Source organism: Sturnus vulgaris, chromosome 7 (assembly GCF_052056855.1).
Source record: "Sturnus vulgaris isolate bStuVul1 chromosome 7, bStuVul1.hap1, whole genome shotgun sequence".
Taxonomy (NCBI): domain Eukaryota; kingdom Metazoa; phylum Chordata; class Aves; order Passeriformes; family Sturnidae; genus Sturnus; species Sturnus vulgaris.
This window is the reverse complement of record NC_142249.1, coordinates 25,350,498-25,368,555: the sequence shown is the minus strand read 5'-3', so window position 1 is coordinate 25,368,555 and position 18,058 is coordinate 25,350,498. Positions and strand designations below refer to the sequence as shown.

The following is an 18,058-nucleotide window of genomic DNA, read 5'->3' as shown; positions in this document are numbered from 1 at the left end:
CTTCACCTTGACTTATTTCATTATCTGGCTTTGTTGTGATTCTTTTTTTCCCCCAGGAGCTTGCTTCATTTCCTTTCTGTGTTTTGTTTTTTCCCCGTAGACAAACATTGGTTCCATCTTGGCATCAGTAAACCCCTACAAACCCATCCCTGGTCTGTACAGTGTGGATGCCATAGAGCTGTACAGACAGCACCGCCTGGGTGAGCTGCCTCCCCACATCTTCGCCACTGCTAACGAGTGCTACTGCTGCTTGTGGAAGCGTCATGACAGCCAGTGTGTTCTGATAAGGTTAGAAATGGAGAACCAGCTACTCCATGGCTGCATCACACGCCTTGCTCCTGCTGTTCCATTTGCACTGACATCTGCCTGAATCCCCACACCATCCTCCCTGCCTGTGCCTGGTCCCTGCTTGTCACAGCGGAGATGTCACATGTTTATTCCTAGAGATCACTTCTATGCCGCGGGTAGGATGGTCATCAGCTCTGTCTGTCCTGGATTTGTCAATGAAATGTATGTTTTTTCTTAACAGTGGAGAAAGTGGAGCTGGAAAGACTGAGAGCACCAAGTTGCTCCTGAAATTCCTGTCAGCCATGAGCCAGACCTCCCTGGGGGCGCCTGTGTCTGAGAAGAGCACTCATGTGGAAGAAGCCATCCTGGAAAGCAGGTACAGTCACCCTGATGGGCACCTGGAGAGCCTGCCTTTGGGGCGCCCTGCCTTCTGGGCAGCCAGACCATGGATGGAGCCAGACCTGGGTAGAGAGGATCCCAGAGCTGGATGGTATCACATCAGGGAAATGTGAAGGTTGTGGTCCTGCCAGGATGCCTCACTCTGGCTGTTCTCCCAGCTGTCCATGGATGGATTAGGCTTTTTCCCAACAGCAATGTGGGATGTGCATGGCAGCTGGAGAATTAATGCTCTAACTCTCGACTATAGCTCTCCTCTCAGTGAGTCTCTGTCCTATTCCTGGTTTCCTCCCTGAGCCCCTGTTCTCCCCCAGCCTCCCTGTGTCTCAGGCTGCTGGTATGTCTTGCCCTCAGGAGTCCCATGGGCCACCTGGCAGCTTTCCTGCTGTCCTGGCAAGTGATTTCATGGAGAGCCATCCATGGGAGCTGGCACTAAGGAACAATCACCACCCACCTAAACCCTGACGAGGCCTGAATCAAATGTGTTTGAGAGAGAAGCTGCAGCATGATGGAATGGGAACATACTCCAGGGAAAATACTTCATGCCAGAAGAGGTCCTGACACCCCTGAGGGACCATAACCCTTGCCAGGGCAGGGAAACCCATGAGTGACCATGGCCCATAGGTGACCTATGCTGGAATAGAGAGATAAGGGAAAAAGTATCCAGAAAACCTGAAGAAGCAAAGTGTGGCTGACGAAAACCAGTAAGAGGCAAAAAACAGCAGAGAAAATGAGGAAGCAAAGAGTGACAGAGAGAAGCAGTCCTGAATGTGACCAAAGGCTCTTGTGCTGTCGTGTTGAGGGAGTTTTGAGGGAGTGGGTGTAACCTGAAGTAAAAAAGAAAGCTGAGGCTAAGAAATGGAGATCAGTAGGTATTTGACATTAGGTAAGCCTGGGGAAGAGGCAGGAAATACACATCCGTATTATTGGTTTTGTCCTTGTTTTCCTTAATACCTGAATGATATTTAATAAATTAGATTAAAATTTCCCAGCACAAGACTGTCTTGCCTGTGACTGACGGACCTTGCTGGGGGTTCTGCAGTTTGGTACTGTCAAGGCTGAGGCTGCAGATTAGTCCCAGATGGAGCCTGTGATAGTTGCAGAAACCTCCAGAGGAGGCAGCTGGGGGAGCATTATGGGTTTTAGGTCCTTATAAGCAGAGCAGCCTTGAGCTGAAGGGCTGCTGCCCTTGGACCTGGCGTTCCAGAGGCTGTTGTTGGATGATTTATTCTTTGCAGGTGTGCAGATCTTAGCAGGCATGGAGACAAATTGGAAAAAGCTCTGAAGAGCAGTACAGTCATGACTCAAGATCTGCAAAATCTGCTTTAAGGCAAGCGGCTTAGAAGGCTCAAGCACTCTCAGCAGTTAAGTGATAACTTGACAGTGATCCAGAGAGCTTATGATGGTCTGTGGGTGATTCCTGAGCCTGCAAGATGCCACAGCTGTGAGCTGGACTGAAGTAAGAGATCACAACCTATTCCGTGTACATCTCTAGTGCTACATGATCTATTGCAATATGAGTGCAAGAGAATCTGATTTGTCACCTCTTCTCTGAAGACAAGAAGCTGAAGGCCTGGCCCAGACCCAGAAGCTGCTGCCACTCCTATGGACCCTATCTCATGTGTTTGGAGTTCAGCTGCACTTGCTCTGACAGTGGCCCTTCTCAGGTTCATTTATGGTGGATTTTCATCCTTTCTCAGCACATACCAAGGAACAATGCTGGATTCTTTCTCAGTTTCAGACAGCATTGCAAACAAAGTGTTCATCAGCTTTCTATCATTTGCTTGTGTTGGAACATTTGTGCTTGGTGTATTTCTCACAAATCAGGCTCTCAAAACTCCTTTGGCACCGTTCATTTTGTCTCTTTTCCTTCTTGAAAATATTCATCAGTTCATTAAAAATTCTGCTAACTTTCAGCTCTTTTTCTTGCTTGCTTCACTCTGAAGCTCTCTTCTCCATGTTAGGTGCCACTGCTGACAGCATAGCTACCTTTCCTGCTATTCATCCCCCATAAGTATTCAAATCCTTTTGTCTTCAACTGTGCATCTGAAGCTTCATCTGGTGCAGTGCTGCTACTGGTTCCCATTATTTTGGATGGTGGAGTGCATCCTGCCCACATCCAGCGAGCAGCCAGCACGACTTTCCTGATGTGCTGCTCCTGCCCCAGGTGCCAGCTGGGATGTGCTGCTGGCCATTGGCTTGGCCCAGGCCCCTGCCCCCTTGCCTGGCTGAACCAGCTCACCACCCCATCCTCTGCCTTGCAGCTGCTCTGACACCCTCCTGCTTATTTCCCCCCTAAGCCTGAAAGTCTTCGCACTCATATGTGTGAGCCCATTGCCAAACTTAACTATAAAGATATTACTTTGTGCTTTTTAAATATAATTTAACATTATTTAGAGCCACAAAGATTGGCTAGCTGGCTCCTGCACCCTCACTGCATCTGTGGTGGTCATATAACATAACCCTGTCCTCCCTTCTTCTGGCTGTCCCCATTAATTTTGTTGATTCTTGGCAGTGGTGTGCTCAGCGGGATATTTCTGTGCAATGTCCTTATTTATGTACTTGTTTCAGAGGTGTAAGTGTTGGAGTTCAAATTCTCCAGGGCAAGGAACTTTCCTGATCTGTGCACCCAGATTTCTCTGGCATTTCTATGGTTGTAGTGTCTTCTAACAGAGGAATTTTCATTTATATCCTTGTTACTTGAAAGCAATTGTTTCAAGAGGTGTTACGAAAATACTGCCTGGATTTTCCTGAAGGTTGTTGTTTCCTTAACCACAACTCTCCCTTAGCTAACACTCGCTGAACCTTTCTGCAAGCTCCAGGGTGTCTCTAGTTATGGTTATTTTCTATGCTGTATTTACTAACTTGTGAATAATCCCATATCTGCCCCAGTCTCCAGTGAGACTGCACAGTAGATCTGTGGAGATAAAAGCCAATATTTCTCAGGGTAATAGCAGCAATAATTTTTGTTTAAAACTATGTATGTTTTAAAGTTAGATATGAAAACATAGAGGCTGTTCTTGTAGCATCTCTGTGATTCCTTGCTTGTCAGCCCTTCAGATTATTTTAGAATTGGCTTAATCGAGAAATGAATATTTAAATCCTGGATTCAGTGTGTCAGTTTAAGTGGTTTAGGCTTTTCCTGTGTACTGTTCTGTGAAGCATGTACCAAGCATTTTAACTTTTTTTTCCTCCGAAGATGGGAAGGTGACCAGCAGGCAAAATTCTTCAATTTATGGCTGCTCTGACATTTGGTGATAGATTTTTTTTGCGCCCTTTTTTTTTGACGTGAAGTGGATGATGTCACTCTCTTAGAATGTAATTTTCAAATTTATACGGTGTGTATAGTCTCTCTACTTGGAAACCATGTGGCTTATACCAGCCTAAGCAAGATTTAGGTAATGAGGGCTTGTGTGTTCCAGTATCAAATTTAAGTACCAAACAAATTGTTTTATTACTGTTAGTTTGTAGATGTTTGCGTGTAATTTTAAGAGATGGTTTATCAAAGGCAGAAGGAAAAAGGGTAGAATGAATATAGAAATATGTGGTTTGAAGCTACAGAGTGTTTGTCATATATGTCTGATGCTTCTGAAAATCCTTGAAAAAATACAGTTGCATTCATGGGATGTGCTGTGTTGGGGACACAACCTGGCTGGGTCTTGCCACCTTTCATTTCCTGAAGCCACACTGGTTAGGAATGCCCTTGACAGTGTGAGCACCAGCTGCCCATACAGACTGGGGACTGATTTAATTAACTGCAATCCCAAAGGTTAAAAATTTATCTAGCAGCGTGTTAAATTGCTCTTGCCATCCTTCCTTCCCCTTGAGCTCTTCCTGCTTGTCCAGGCTGGTGCTCTAACAAATAAATCTCTAATGGCAGAACACAGTGTGCAAATGTCAAAAGACTGGGCACATGCTTTGTTTTAATTGTATCCCATCATTAATCGTATCTTCATTGCCTTGTTTCTACAGCCCCATTCTGGAGGCCTTTGGAAATGCCAAGACAGTTTATAACAACAACTCCAGCCGCTTTGGCAAGTTCATCCAGCTGCACTTCTCTCGACATGGACACATCCAGGGAGGCCGAGTGACTGATTGTATCCTTTTCTGCACTGGACCAGAAATTGATTGAGTGAGCAAAGATGAGGAGGAGCTCAGTGTAGGCCAGGAAATCTCTCATCAAAGTTTTTCAAAGTCAATTTACAACTGTAGGCAAATTTGCACCTTAAAGAGAGAAGTGTTCATTTTGTGACTCTGCAGCACCTAACTCTGGGAACCTTTTGTCTCAGTATTCTATTAGGTAGGGACATAGTTTGACTTTTCACTTTGTTAATCTCAACACTTGGTACTTGAAACCCTAGAATTTTCTACCTTGGAAGATTCTTCCATGTTGATTTCATCCTGTTTGCTCCACATAAAATTGTTCACTTATCTTAGCTCTGCATGACTGAGAAAAGTGAGACCAAACTAAGAATACATATATTCTGCACAATACTTGGGTGCAGAAGAGAATTATGAGTCCCTGTTTTGGGCTGCCATCTTCAATAGACCTTGGAACTCTAGTCATAGAATGACAGACTATCTCAAGTTGGGAAGGACCCATAAGGATCATTAAGTCCAACTCCCTGGTCCTCTCAAGACTACCTAAAATGAAATCATATGACTTATGAGTGTTCTCCAGATGTTCCTTGTACTCTGATGAGCTTGGTGACATGATCACTTCTGTGGGGAGCCTGTTTCAGTGACAATAAGGACAATGAAGACTGGATATAATCAAACTGTGTTGTGCCATGATGACTTTCTTCCCTGTATGGCCAGGTACCCCTCTCCCAAAGGTTTGACATATCTTTTGTCTCTATGAGGCAGGTAAAGCTACCCTGGCTACATTTTTTGATGTATGTTCAAAGCTGCTGCTGACTGCAAACCACACCAATTGCCACTGGAGTAGCAGCCAGATGAATTTACTGCTGTTGTAAATGAGAGGCTTGGATTGTTTGGCCTCTTCTCTTTGTACTGTTATAGATTTAAGATAGTGGTCTCTTGCAGGAGCAATGAGAACTGATGCAAGACTTGCTGTGTGCAATGCAGACTTTCAGATAAGTGTGGCTTCTAATCTTTCTAGGTGTCCCTAATGTGGCTCATCTTTTGTTAGGTTATCTATGTTCTACCTGGCCCTGCCCTTTTAAATATCTCTGGCACATCATACCTCCTTGGACAGTGAATAGAGAAGATGATCTAAGATGATGTTTAAAACCACTCTTTACCTACTTTCCAAAGTGTCAGTTATTTCATGTTTTGTTGCTTGTTGCAGGGTTCATCCCAATGTGTCTAGAACATTTTTTGCCTATCATCAAGAAATCTGTGCTTCTGTCACTTGGATGTTTTTTCCTTAACATGCTGTTCAGATTTACTGGAAAAGGTAGGTACTGAGTGCTGGGTGAGCCCTCTCCTCATAGGAGGTGTGGCAGTGCCAGGTCACCTCCTGGATGAGGCTGTCTCCACTGCAGGGTGTAGACATCAGCTCCTCAGGTGTTACTACTGCACCTGTCCCAGCTGAGGAAGAGGCAGAGGAACAGTGTTTGTTCTGTGTCTATCACAGCCTGTTCTCCCATTTTTGTTAAAGTCTGTGCATTACAGAGAGACTCCAAGAAAGAACTGTTTACTGAGGAGAAAGGGAGAGAGAAGTACCTGGAAACACAGCTCCACAGAAAAGAATATGGGGTACAACTCCAAATGCAGGCATCTGTGATTGGATATAGTTTACTTTGGAGTCAGGAATTCACTGAGGAGCAGGGCCAGAACTGACAAAGTTCAGTTTGTTCATGTGTATGCTCAGTTGCACAGCCACAAAGATCTTGATGTAGAATTTATTTAGACAAAACCATCATTAAATAGCAAGAAGCCCCTCTTTTGCATTGGCACTGGAGATTTATCTGTATCCTGGTCCTCTCTTTGCCTTTGCAACCACAAGTCTGATCTTTTTCTGCTGGCTACTCTTTTATTCTTTGTTTCAGAACAGGGTGGTACATCAGAACCCCGGGGAGCGGAATTACCACATCTTTTATGCTCTGCTAGCTGGTGTGAGTGGGGAGCTGAAAGGTAATTTCATTTTATGGGATATGTCTCTTGTCCTGTTTCTAGTCCAACATGTGAAGCAGGTGTAAGTCAGTTAGAGCATGGTTATTTCAGATACTTGATATGTAGCTTCTTCTTGAAGGCCAGCCACATGGTGATTTTGAGGTGAACAGAAAGGAGAGTTATGAGAAAGAGGCTGAGGATGACAGAAATTCCTTATGAGAAAAGTCTTCAGGCATTCTGTGCTGAAGGAAGAAGTATGTGCAAAGTGATGAGGTAATGGAACTGGCCAGAGGCAGAGAAAGGATAGAGTCTTGATTCAATTGCTGGTGGGAGCTGTTCAAGGAGTTCAAAGGATGAACTGATAGATATATTTTTAGAACAAACCTTCGGTCTAGGTAATAGTACAGAGAAGAATTACAAAGACCAGAGACGTAGTGGAAGTACTAGAGCCAGAATATGTCTTCTGGCTGAAAAAAGGGTTCTGTACTTGGGGAAAGGAGACTTGGGTCTGGGAAAGTGCACACAGAGAAAGTGGCAGCTGTAGCCTGTGGACGAATCCTCTTTGTAGTGCAGCATCCCCCTAACAACATTTGTGTGTATCTGTCCCAGGCAATGCTGAGCAATGATGGTGTTTCTGAAGAAGTTAGATAGGCAGGCAGGATCATGTTACACTTGTACTGTGGTTTGAGGGCCTAGGGATTTTCTTTATGCTTTTGTTCTCTGTATGTTAGGATAATCAGATGGAAGATATGGGCCTGACAGAATAGAAGGGAGTAGCATTTCTGTTTTAGGGGATAGGTGCAGGAATGGCTGCTTAGGTCGATTCAGAGATCAATCTAAAGCAAAGGAAAACAGTGGGGATCATGGTTATTATGAATTGCATAGGGAAAACATACAAAACAGATTCTTTTCTTCAGCAGGTCTCTGCTATTCCTCCCCATCTACTTCTCTGAGCTGATGTCCCAGGCTGCTTCACCTCTCCATCTGTAATGTGGTTTTGGCTCTTGATCATCCTTGCCTCCTTTCTCCATTGATCTTTTAGTTCTCCTATGTTCTTTTCAAAATGGGGGGTCAAATCTGCAGATTGTGTTTACAATGTGGTTGCATAGCAGATATACAGAGACCTAATTCTGGTTTTACATTTAGTTTTGTGAGCTATGTTCAGTTTTTAACTGTTGCTTAGCACTGAATGTCTTTAGAAATCTGACTGTGACTTTCTGAACTCTGTGTCAAGTGATGATATCTAATTTAGAGGTCTTTACCATATGTATATAGTTAAGACTATTTTTCTGTATGTTTTTGGAACTAGAATTAAATTTTTTTTCTTGAGTCACTTCAGTGTCGAGATATTCTTCTGAGACTCTGCAGCTTGGGATTTGACTGTTCTAAATAATTTTGCATACCATCTGCAAGCTTTGTTGCAGCACACCCTTCTCTTCTATGAACTAAAAGACTGGTTGCTAAATAAATTGTTGTCTCTCCCTCTTCTGTTGCAGAGAGCCTCTCCCTCTGTGAGCCAGAGACTTACCGCTACTTGAACCAGTCTGGCTGTGTGACTGATGAGAACCTGAATGATGTAGAGATGTTCAGCAAGGTCATGGTGAGTCCATGAACTAACTAACTCCTCCTGAACTTTTGGGCACAGTCCCGTGGACTAAATATGGTCTGCTGCTGCATGGTCTAGATCTCACAAGCAGAATTGATTTGCCTTAAGCCAAAATTTGGTGTTCAACAAGTCCAAAACTCAACTAAAACAAGACTCCAAAAGTGGCTTTAGTGTACAGAAATGGGGGAAATTGGGAAACAGTCAGTATGAATAATAATTTAGAATTATAGAGAATTTGGGGGAGCAGAACCCCACCCCATAATGATTTGTGGGAGCCTCCTAGATAGCCTGATTCAGGAAAACTCACATTGACCATTAGAAGGGGAACAGTTTGGTCTGAAGGTACTCTTCTACAGAAATATTCCAGTAAAGTTATATCACCTGTGCAAATCACCTATTCTGAAATACAGCAGAGATTCAATGGACACCTGTTTATCCAAGGTTAAGGGATTAGCAGGATGAATGTGCAAATTCGTGTTTTATTTCATAAATGCTTGTTGGCCTGAAAGCTTTAATAATGTAGGTGAAACCAGATAGGCAGGATGAGTAGAGTCAGCTTACGATTTCAGTAGCTTCTAGTTAGGTGTGACTTAGGGGAAGGAAACACCTGTACAGCAGAAGTTTCAATGGCAATATGGCATTTATTCTTCAGCTGAAGAGATACTGGAGGAAAGAAGGGAACTAGAGCCCCAGAGTGCCTCACTGACAGGGGAATGCATGAAGACTAGGTCCTACCTCTCAATGTCAATTTATGCCCCAAGAGCCCTGGCCCACATGCAGGCACTAAGAGGGAATGTGCCACATTTCCTTATTATCTGATAATCTCTTTCCAACCATCTAGCAGTTAATACTGAAAGCCTGGTTTTAAATCTTGCTGCATAAATCTTCTATACTAAGAATGAATTAAGGGGGTTATGTGGATCAGAGTAAATTAAGTATCTTATATGGATCCATCTTCAGGAAAGAAAATATGCGAGAATGTGGAAGCCGTCCAGTAACATCTGCAACCTGTGCTGCCAGTGTTCAGGGTAGGATTTCCTCACACAGGCACAAACTTGTTCTTCCTGTGACAGACTGTCAATGGTGGCAGCAAAATCCATCCTGAGGATGGGCAAATGCCCACCTGCCTCGGGTGGCAATACAGCAAATGTAGGAGAGAATGGAAACAGTAAAGATCATTGACAGAAGTATAGCTCAGATAGGTGTTGTGCCATCCCGTTTCATTTGTATTCATGGTGACTATAATTCTGAGTTTTACATCTTACACACACTGGACCTTGGATGTACATACAGCTAACATTAGCTGCTTGGTTTTGCATAGACTGCCATGAAGGTGGTGGACTTCAGCACTGAAGAAATCAGAGACATCTTCAAACTTCTTTCTGGCACACTTCATTTGGGAAATGTTGAATTCATGACAGCCGGTGGGGCCCAGATTACAACAAAAGCGGGTAAGTAGGACCCTAGAAATTTGGTAGACCATGCAAAGCCCCATGAGGCCCCTAGTAAAGCCCTCTCCCTTTTCCTTTCTCTCTCCATTATGCTGGTCTGTAGTACCTTCACCAGCAGGTTCCCTGTAGTTTAACCATACAAAAACATTGCCACAGAATGCATGGCTCCAAGGTACCAGTGGGATTTAGTTGGTGTGTGGCCCTGTGATCCGTTTGTGCTCCTGGATATTCTCAGAGTCCACAGCCTCACAGTTTCTCTTTTGCATTGAAAGAAATGGAAGAAATAGAATCAGGAAGGAGTTTGAGACAAAAGTGATCTGTTAGAGATTTTCCCCCATCTTCATTTGAAGCAGTTGCTAGTGTGCACTCTGTTACAGTGATCTAATCTGAGCTGGTCTGCAAAGTGAGTCCCAAAACAGAAGCAATAAATATGTATTACAAGTGCATCAGGTCTTAAGTTAATTGCCTCTCTTCTTAACATCCAAGTTTAGCAATCCCATGCTCAGACTGCAGTATTGTGCTTTTACAAAAACTTATCTTCTCATGCAGTGTTTTGCTGGTGCTGAGTTTTGCGCAGGGTTTTGCTCTTCCTGTCCTTCAGCAGGAAGGCTGACTTACATGAGTATCTGACTGTGGTCCATAATGGGGGTGTGAACCTCACACTGGGTATGTGAACCTACAGCTTTGGGTATGCCCAAGAGAATGAAGTAAGGAGGAGTGTGTTTTGTGCTGGTATTTAGTCACTTGCTTTGTAGAAGTCCCTGGGATTTTCTCACCAAGCTGCAAAAATATCCCTATGAGTGATGGGGATTCATGCAGGATAAAAAAGTGTGTCTTCCTTTTAGTGCTGAATGTTGCCAGTGACCTCCTGGGCTTAGATGCCTTTCAGCTTTCTGAAGTACTGACACAGAGGTCCATGATTCTGCGTGGGGAAGAGATCAGCTCCCCTCTCACTGTGGAGCAGGTAAGTGTCCTAGTGTATGCTTGCACTTTGCCACTTCTGCATTTCCAGGCCCTGAGTCTTCCTCCTTTGTCACTCATTCCAGCCTAGAGCCTTCTGTTTACTAAGGTATTTTGCCCTTATTGGTAGCTCAGGTCCCAGTGTTGACTCTGCTTTTCAGGCTTTACAGGGGAGTTCACTTGCAAATGCCAGTGCACAATACTGGTTTTAAGTTATCTTCACTCACCAGGAACTGGTCATACTTGTGTCGTGGAGAGGGTGCATCAGATGCTTTGTGGTAATTGCACGTGTGCATGCTTTAACCTGCAGAACTCCCAGGTTATGCTGTGTTTAGTGGGAAGTAAAAGCTGGCACACAGTTCCCACAAAACATCTGGCAGATGTTAGGCTGTTAGCCCACAGCAGCTTCTTTCTGGATCCATACAACCACAAAGGAGGACTGAATAAACTGATATGTAGCTCTTGTGGTGTTGCTGATCACTTGAGGGCACTCTTGGTGTTTTAGGTCCATGCACAGATAACTGTAGAAAATCCTCTGTCATTAATAAAATGCAAGACACTGGAAGACAAGGAGTATTATTACTAGGATGGAAAAGGCATCATGTTATAGCAAAATGAACATCTGTAATGGAAATCATGTGCTGGCACAGACTGCAGAGGGTTATCAATGCAACGCCTACATTGGCAGAGAAGCCAGAGTTACTAGACTCTCTCTGATGGATGTCTGCCTAACTTTCCTTCAGATTTCCCATGGAAGGAATTTCACAGCATCTTTAAGTATCCTGCTTTAGCTGCAGTGGAGTATGGAGTTGAAAAGATTTTCCTCATATTTAGATTACCTTTGACATCCCAGCTGTCCACCTTACAAGCTTTGGCTTCTGTGAAGTTTTTCATGTGGTATCCTCTTTTCTAAGCTAAACAATCCAGTTCCTTCAGTGCTTCCTTGTAAGTAATTTTCAAAATCTCTTTGTCTTCTGTCTCTGTTTTCCCACATCTTTTAAGAAGTGGAGTGCTTCTAACTGGGCACTGTGTTCAAGCTGAAATCTCAGCAGTGCTCATTACAGTAGAGTAGTTGCTTATTTTCTTGCTGTGGACACACCTGCTAATATGTCACAAACTAAACTTTGCCTTTAAGAAATGGTCTCCATTGTTTGCATAGTCTGTGACCTTTCTTTGCAGTGAAATTGTGTGAAAATTATTTTTCAGCCTGTAGTCTGTAGTAGATATCCTCAGTATCCAACACCACAGTTTTCCTCTCAGCTGTCTGTTCTAAATAAGCTGCGGCTTTCTCTAGCAGTGTGGAAGGCTGGATAACAGATAATTCCAGAGGCACTTCATGCAGTCCACAACAATGGTATGCAGCTGTAGGACTTTCAGTCTCCCTGAACAGAGCCTTCCCTGATGGTATAGCTATTCCTGACATGTGTGTGAATTGGACCCCACACTTACTGCTTCCAGCCCAATGAAGTACCAAGAGCACAAGAAAATTGTGATAGCAAGTGGATGCTGCCATTTAGCTGTCTTCACTAGGTGAGCTTGCACTCAACACTGTTCCTGCCTAAGCCCAAGTGCTGCACCCACCCATTCCTGCTTGAGGTGGGGACAGAATTGCTGGGGATTTCTCATTATGTAATGGGCTCATTACCCATCTGAGCTTTGACATTTCAGTGGGCTGAATGGATGAACTGGCCTAAAGGCAGGCAAAGCTGGGAGGATGAAAGGCGCCTTTGAGAATCTCATTTGAGCCATATTGTGGGGAAAGTGGCTTTGCTTACAGCTGGATGAGGAGGTCCTGTTCCTGGAAAATGTGTCCAACTTACTGTGTAGCCAGATGCACTACGGAGGCATGGCCTTGAGGGCATTCTTAGTCCCAACCAATAAGGCAGATCATCTGATGGGTAGAAGAAATATCCAGAAAAGGCATGTGTGCCCATGCTTTGAAATGTTCTCTTCTGTGGAGAAGGGAGGTTATTCTGTGTTGACTTTGAGCTGCTGAAGAGGAAATAGTACCTAGGGAGAGAAAGGAGGAGAAGACCAGTGTGGTTGGGTGAAGAGGAGGATCTGGCAGGCTGGGCCTCAGAAGTTTGTTAGACACTGGAAAGGATCAGAAACAGTTGGCCTGTGCCATTAGCAAAGAGCTCATGTTATTTAGGGTTGTAAAACTGAAGGGGGCAAGGGTGCATTTAGAAGATCTATCATTGCTGGTCTGGGCTACTGAAGGAATTGCCCTGCTGGTGTCACAGATGAGACAGGGGAAACAATCGTAATCTATTTACTGTGGTTTATTTATGAAATGACAAGATTACAGCTTTCACCCTACTTGATTACTTAATGTACTGGCTCGCTCATCCCTCAGCATTACATTTTGTAGATATCAACTTCTTTTCCCAGTTGGGAGTTTAGACAAGTGGAGCTTGTCCAGGAGGGTTGGGCAAAAACTTTTCTGGTTTATACTGTGCAGTTGCAGTTATCAGTCTCAGTCAGGTACTACCATCCAAGTTCCTTTTCCTGCCCTGACATTTATCTCCATGTCTCCAATTTCCAGGATCTTTCCTCGCTTCCAGCATCTTTCTTCCAGTCATGATCTTTGCCATCTTCTCTCCTGGGTCCTTTTGCTGTCTTCTGAGATCATGTCTTCTTGTTAGGGACCCTTATTTTTGGCCTTTTCTTCTTTCAGAAACCTAAACTCTGGTTTCCCATTCTAAATAGTGTACATGCAGAAGGACAGTACATGATCAGACTCCTAATCTGTGGTTCTGTCTCATGTCTCTTTATTAATTGGAGGATTTAAGGCGTGCTGCTTTTGTTTGTCCAAGCGTTATCAAAATATGCAACCAGTCCATTCCTTGTGCAGCCATCAGGTAGCAGGCTTTTGCTTGAGATATCAAAAGTTTGATTTTGGATGTTCATCCATGCGCTTACACACCCAATTATCTACTGCCTGTTAGTGATCACAATTTAAATTACTTTTTCCACGTATGACACTTGGTTATGATATGGGATGTTGAGTCAACTGCCGGAAAGTTTCAAGCCATGAACTTCTGGGGCATGTATTCTGGCTGTTGGCCAGCCTAACTGGATTCCAGTAGCATAATGCTGTTTGCGGGAATGTTTTGGAAAGGGAATTTTTGAGGGTAACTTGGTGACAGAGCATTCTATTAAATCCTGCCCTACCAGTTTTTGAAAACTGAGCAGACACTCACTTGACAGCTCTACTAGGAGTACTGAACCAAGATATCTTGCCTGTCACTGCAAATGTTGGCTCAGATTATACAAATTACTGCCCTGGGATTGTTGTGAGGTATTTTGCCACCTTCCCTGTACCGGCATTTGTTCCAAAAAATGATTTTGTTACTTCCTTCACCCTCTGAACTGCAGTTACCCAAAAATTTGGGCTTGTCTGTGTGTGGCCTGGCTATTTCAAAACTTGTTACAAATAAATACTGTATCCTACACAGCCAGTACAGAGGCTGAGAAACCTGAAGAGGAGTGGAGGAACCTGAAGTCCCATAGAGATTCGTGTGGCCCTTACGCTTTCTAATCTCTTTGTGACTCATTTTTTCTCTTTGTATTTACAGGCAGCTGACTCCAGGGACTCTCTCTCTATGGCACTCTATTCCCAGTGTTTTTCATGGCTCATTAGCAAGATTAATACAAAGATCAAAGGCAAGGAAAACTTTAAGTCTGTGGGCATCCTGGATATCTTTGGCTTCGAGAACTTTCAGGTCAGGATTTTGTTTTTTGTGGGGTGGGTTGGCTTTGGAGATGTTGATGCATACTGGAAGAAAGTTTGGTGGGTTTGCATCCTGATAAGGATAACAGAGCATTCTGGAATCTCTACCCTGCCACTTTCCCCTGAAAGCAGAAAGATATATTTAGCTGCCCATTTCTGCCAGCCATATTCATACAGGCTGATTTTCAAGGTCTGATTTGTGATACAATACTGATAATATAATATAATACTGATAATACTGAATTTTTGATTTGTAGGAACCAAATATCCAAATCCTACATGTAGATTGTTTGTTTACATCTGCTTTGCATTGTGTAGAGAATCCTGCATGTAATGCTTCTAACTACAGCTGATGTGGGATGTATGTTTAACAGTCATAGAGTGACTGCTCAGACATTTCACAGAAGAGAAAGCCTGGTGACCTAACAGTTAGGAAATTTATTTCTTTCTTCCAGTAAGAGAAACATAATTGCCTTTGGCATGCTTTACTATTAATTAGGTTTACTGAATTATGCTTGCATGGGCTACAAAAGCTGTTCTACTAGACCTCTCCATAATGTCCTCCCCATATCCACCTGACACCACTATGTTCTCTGGCTTTACTCCAGGCCTGGCACCTTCCCTGTTGCTTGTATATATTCTCTTAGAGCTCAGGAACAAGAATGTAAAATTTTATAGTTGTTTCTTCTTGCAGGTGAATCGTTTTGAGCAGTTTAACATTAACTATGCAAATGAGAAACTCCAGGAATATTTCAACAAACACATCTTCTCCTTGGAGCAGCTGGAGTACAACAGGTGACAAACAGTGGGAGTGGGGCCCCACTGCTTTCATGAGTAGTAGGAGGAAGGACATAATTCCTCCTGTGCTGCTCAGTCCCTACCACTGAAGCAGGAGAGACAGCTGGGCCTTAGTACAGCCCTGACTGTGGTTGTGTCTTGTTAAGCATTGTCCATATGCTTTGCCAGCATAAGTCACTTGTCTCCAGGAAAAAGCATTCTCCATTGGAGTGTTTAGAAACTCCAGATTTCCTTCTGTCTCTCAGCTGAATGGAAGGTTCCTAGGCTTTAACCCATCAGAGCACATGGTCACTGGGTGTATTACTGACTTTGGTAATGATTTACCTATGGCAGTGGCAGTGTAATGCAGATGGAATCTTGGTGTGCAAAAAGCAAATTCCCTAAAGATAGACAATTAGAGATATGTGACAGCTCTTTCTGTCCTAGAGTTTCCTGTACTGTGAAAAGGACTCTTATCCTCAGCAAGATTTAGATCAGGCTGTTTCTTGAGCTTGAGGCTTTCTGCACAGCTTTTTCCTCTTCTGTGGGCTTCATATTAGATTGTATTTTGTGAAGTACCTGTGATGTTCTAGAGTATTTCTGCTTCTAGAGAAGGCTGCTAGACAAATACTTGAGTTGTTGCTCTGAAACAGAAGTCTTTATGATTGTGAATGAAGGAATTGAAAGGAGTCAGTGAGGGCAAATGAGAGCAGCCTTGTAAAGGGAGACAGTTGAATAGGCAATTCATTAAATTCTAAAGATTACAAAACTGCAAGGCTATTTATGCGCTCACTTCCCAGGCCTGTTCCACCACTGCAGGAATCTTATTAAAAATGGTACCATCATGACAAATGATTCTTTCCTGATGATTGCATAGAAGTTTAAGTTGTGTGGCTGAACTTTGGAAGGAGTGAGAGGATTTTTTGTTGACTACATATCAAATTATTCCAAGGTAGTGTACCTAAAGCTCATCTTTCACCATATAAGCTCTGCTTCCTCAGGCTTAGTAAATAGATTCATGTATCTCATCTTGATGCTTTGAACCTTAAAGTATGAAGCCTGGGCTGAAGCATTCGGAGGCAACAGCTTCACTATCTTCAAAATGTTAGTCTCCACCTGAAAGGTGTCTATATCAGAATGTCAGTAAGTAGCTTCACACATAACCTCTAGTCTTCCTTGTATTCTTAAGAGTTATTCTAGGCTTCTCTGAATTCTGGAAACAGACATATCCTGTATTATGGGAGTATAAGAAGATGGTAAGGGGGAAAACACTTTCAGCAGATTTACAGAATGCCATGGGTGATTTTCAAAGCACATTATTACACTACTGTACCTACATCAGTTCCTATTTTGAAATATGCAGGGCCACCCTGTAAGCTCCCTGCATGTCAGGCCAAAGCTTATCTGTGTCATCCTCTTCAAAACTCTTCCTGAAAACTCTCTCCAGTCTCTTTTCCTGGTGGACCTGTGAATTGTGGTTCAGTCTTCTGGCAGATGTACTTCAGGCCTGCTTTCCAGATTGATGGGTCAGCAGCTGACTCTTGAAGCTGTGTAGCAAACTGTCCATCATCACCACTGTGTGGGCTGATGCTCATCACTCCAGAAAGAGCACAGTCTTAAAATTCATGTGAAATTTGCTCAATGACTATAAGAAAAGCATCAGTCAAGTCACTGGTATGGATACAAAAGGCTGTCTCTTATTTCCATCTCCTGTTAGCAGTGCAATAGCTGTCCCCTATTCTTTTTCCTTAACCATGGCAAAGCCTAATTCCTGCAAATCACCTTGAGTCCTGGGACAGCTGCCAGGCTCAGTTACTTCTGCTTTCCTACACTCCAGGACATTGGATATCGCATTTCACAACTTTGTTCTGTTTGTTCTTGACTATCAGGGAAGGGATAAACTGGGAAGCCATTGACTGGATGGATAATGCAGAGTGCCTGGACCTTATTGAGAAGGTGAGCAGTTACCTGTGGCAGTTTGTGGGGATCAGTGGGGACTGCTGATTGTCTTGAGAACTTCCCTGGCATTTCCTGGTTTTAAAAGCAGATAGTTGCTAAGATTCTCTTCCCATAGTGATCTGGAAAAAGTATGAGCTGTTCTACTCATAGTCCTGGCTCAAGAAAGAAGATCTTGTCTTATTGTTGAGAGTAAGCTTAGGAAGGGTGTCATAGTTTTAGACAGGGATTAGCATTCAAGTAAAACCTTAATGTGAGTTTTTTATAAATAATCTCCACTTATGTTCTGCTTGCTGAATGCATTAACTGTCCAGACTTCTGCTTTTAGTTTGAGTTTTGCTGGGTATAACTCAAGGGTTATTGCTCAGTGGTCCGTTCAGATCTCCAGTTCTTGGCTTGGTGCTGTGTAGTTAAATCTTTTGCTGACTGTAAAAGCCTGTCTCTTGTTTGGCTGTAGAAACTAGGTCTACTGGCTTTGGTGAATGAAGAGAGTCGATTCCCCAAAGGCACAGACAACACCCTTCTGGAAAAACTTCACAGCCAGCATATGGTAAGTAAGAAAATAACCTGGCAGGCAAATGATCAGTATGTTAGCCCCATCAGCATTTCAAAACCTAAAGTGAAGGTTTTGTTGATGTTGAAATATGTGCTTTGTGCAGGAAATTTAAAATGCCTTGGGCCTGAACCTGCAAGTGTTTAATAGGGCTGCACTGAACAACAGTAATATGTAAAGCAACCTGAGAATGGTCTCCTATGCACATTAGAGAAGAGGGGGTGTGCATTCCACAGGCTGCAGGCAGAGGAGGTTTGAAT

At 43.4% G+C, this 18,058-nt stretch overlaps 2 protein-coding genes across 3 annotated transcripts in view; both read left to right on the top strand.

Moving 5' to 3' along the window:
- LOC148223215 (unconventional myosin-X-like) overlaps positions 1-4,826 on the top strand; it is a 28,105-nt gene extending 23,279 nt beyond the window's left edge. The window contains exons 4-6 of the mRNA XM_088168151.1: positions 101-288; positions 530-664; positions 4,657-4,826. Of these exons, the coding sequence (XP_088024277.1) occupies positions 101-288; positions 530-664; positions 4,657-4,816 (483 nt within the window). The 3' untranslated portion in view covers positions 4,817-4,826. The remainder of the gene's footprint in view (positions 1-100; positions 289-529; positions 665-4,656) is intronic.
- Positions 4,827-5,964: 1,138 nt separating this feature from the next.
- The window catches only part of LOC106855880 (unconventional myosin-X-like), a 60,645-nt gene continuing 48,551 nt past the window's right edge, over positions 5,965-18,058 (top strand). Inside the window, exons 1-9 of one of the 2 annotated variants that reach the window (XM_014880862.2) lie at positions 5,965-6,103; positions 6,699-6,783; positions 8,259-8,362; positions 9,690-9,819; positions 10,665-10,783; positions 14,358-14,504; positions 15,207-15,307; positions 17,179-17,245; positions 17,703-17,795. In XM_014880862.2, coding sequence (XP_014736348.2) covers positions 8,345-8,362; positions 9,690-9,819; positions 10,665-10,783; positions 14,358-14,504; positions 15,207-15,307; positions 17,179-17,245; positions 17,703-17,795 — 675 coding nt within the window. In that variant the 5' untranslated portion in view covers positions 5,965-6,103; positions 6,699-6,783; positions 8,259-8,344. Of the gene's footprint in view, positions 6,104-6,267; positions 6,784-8,258; positions 8,363-9,689; positions 9,820-10,664; positions 10,784-14,357; positions 14,505-15,206; positions 15,308-17,178; positions 17,246-17,702; positions 17,796-18,058 lie in introns of those variants that run through there. The other variant, XM_088168150.1, reaches the window with a different exon arrangement.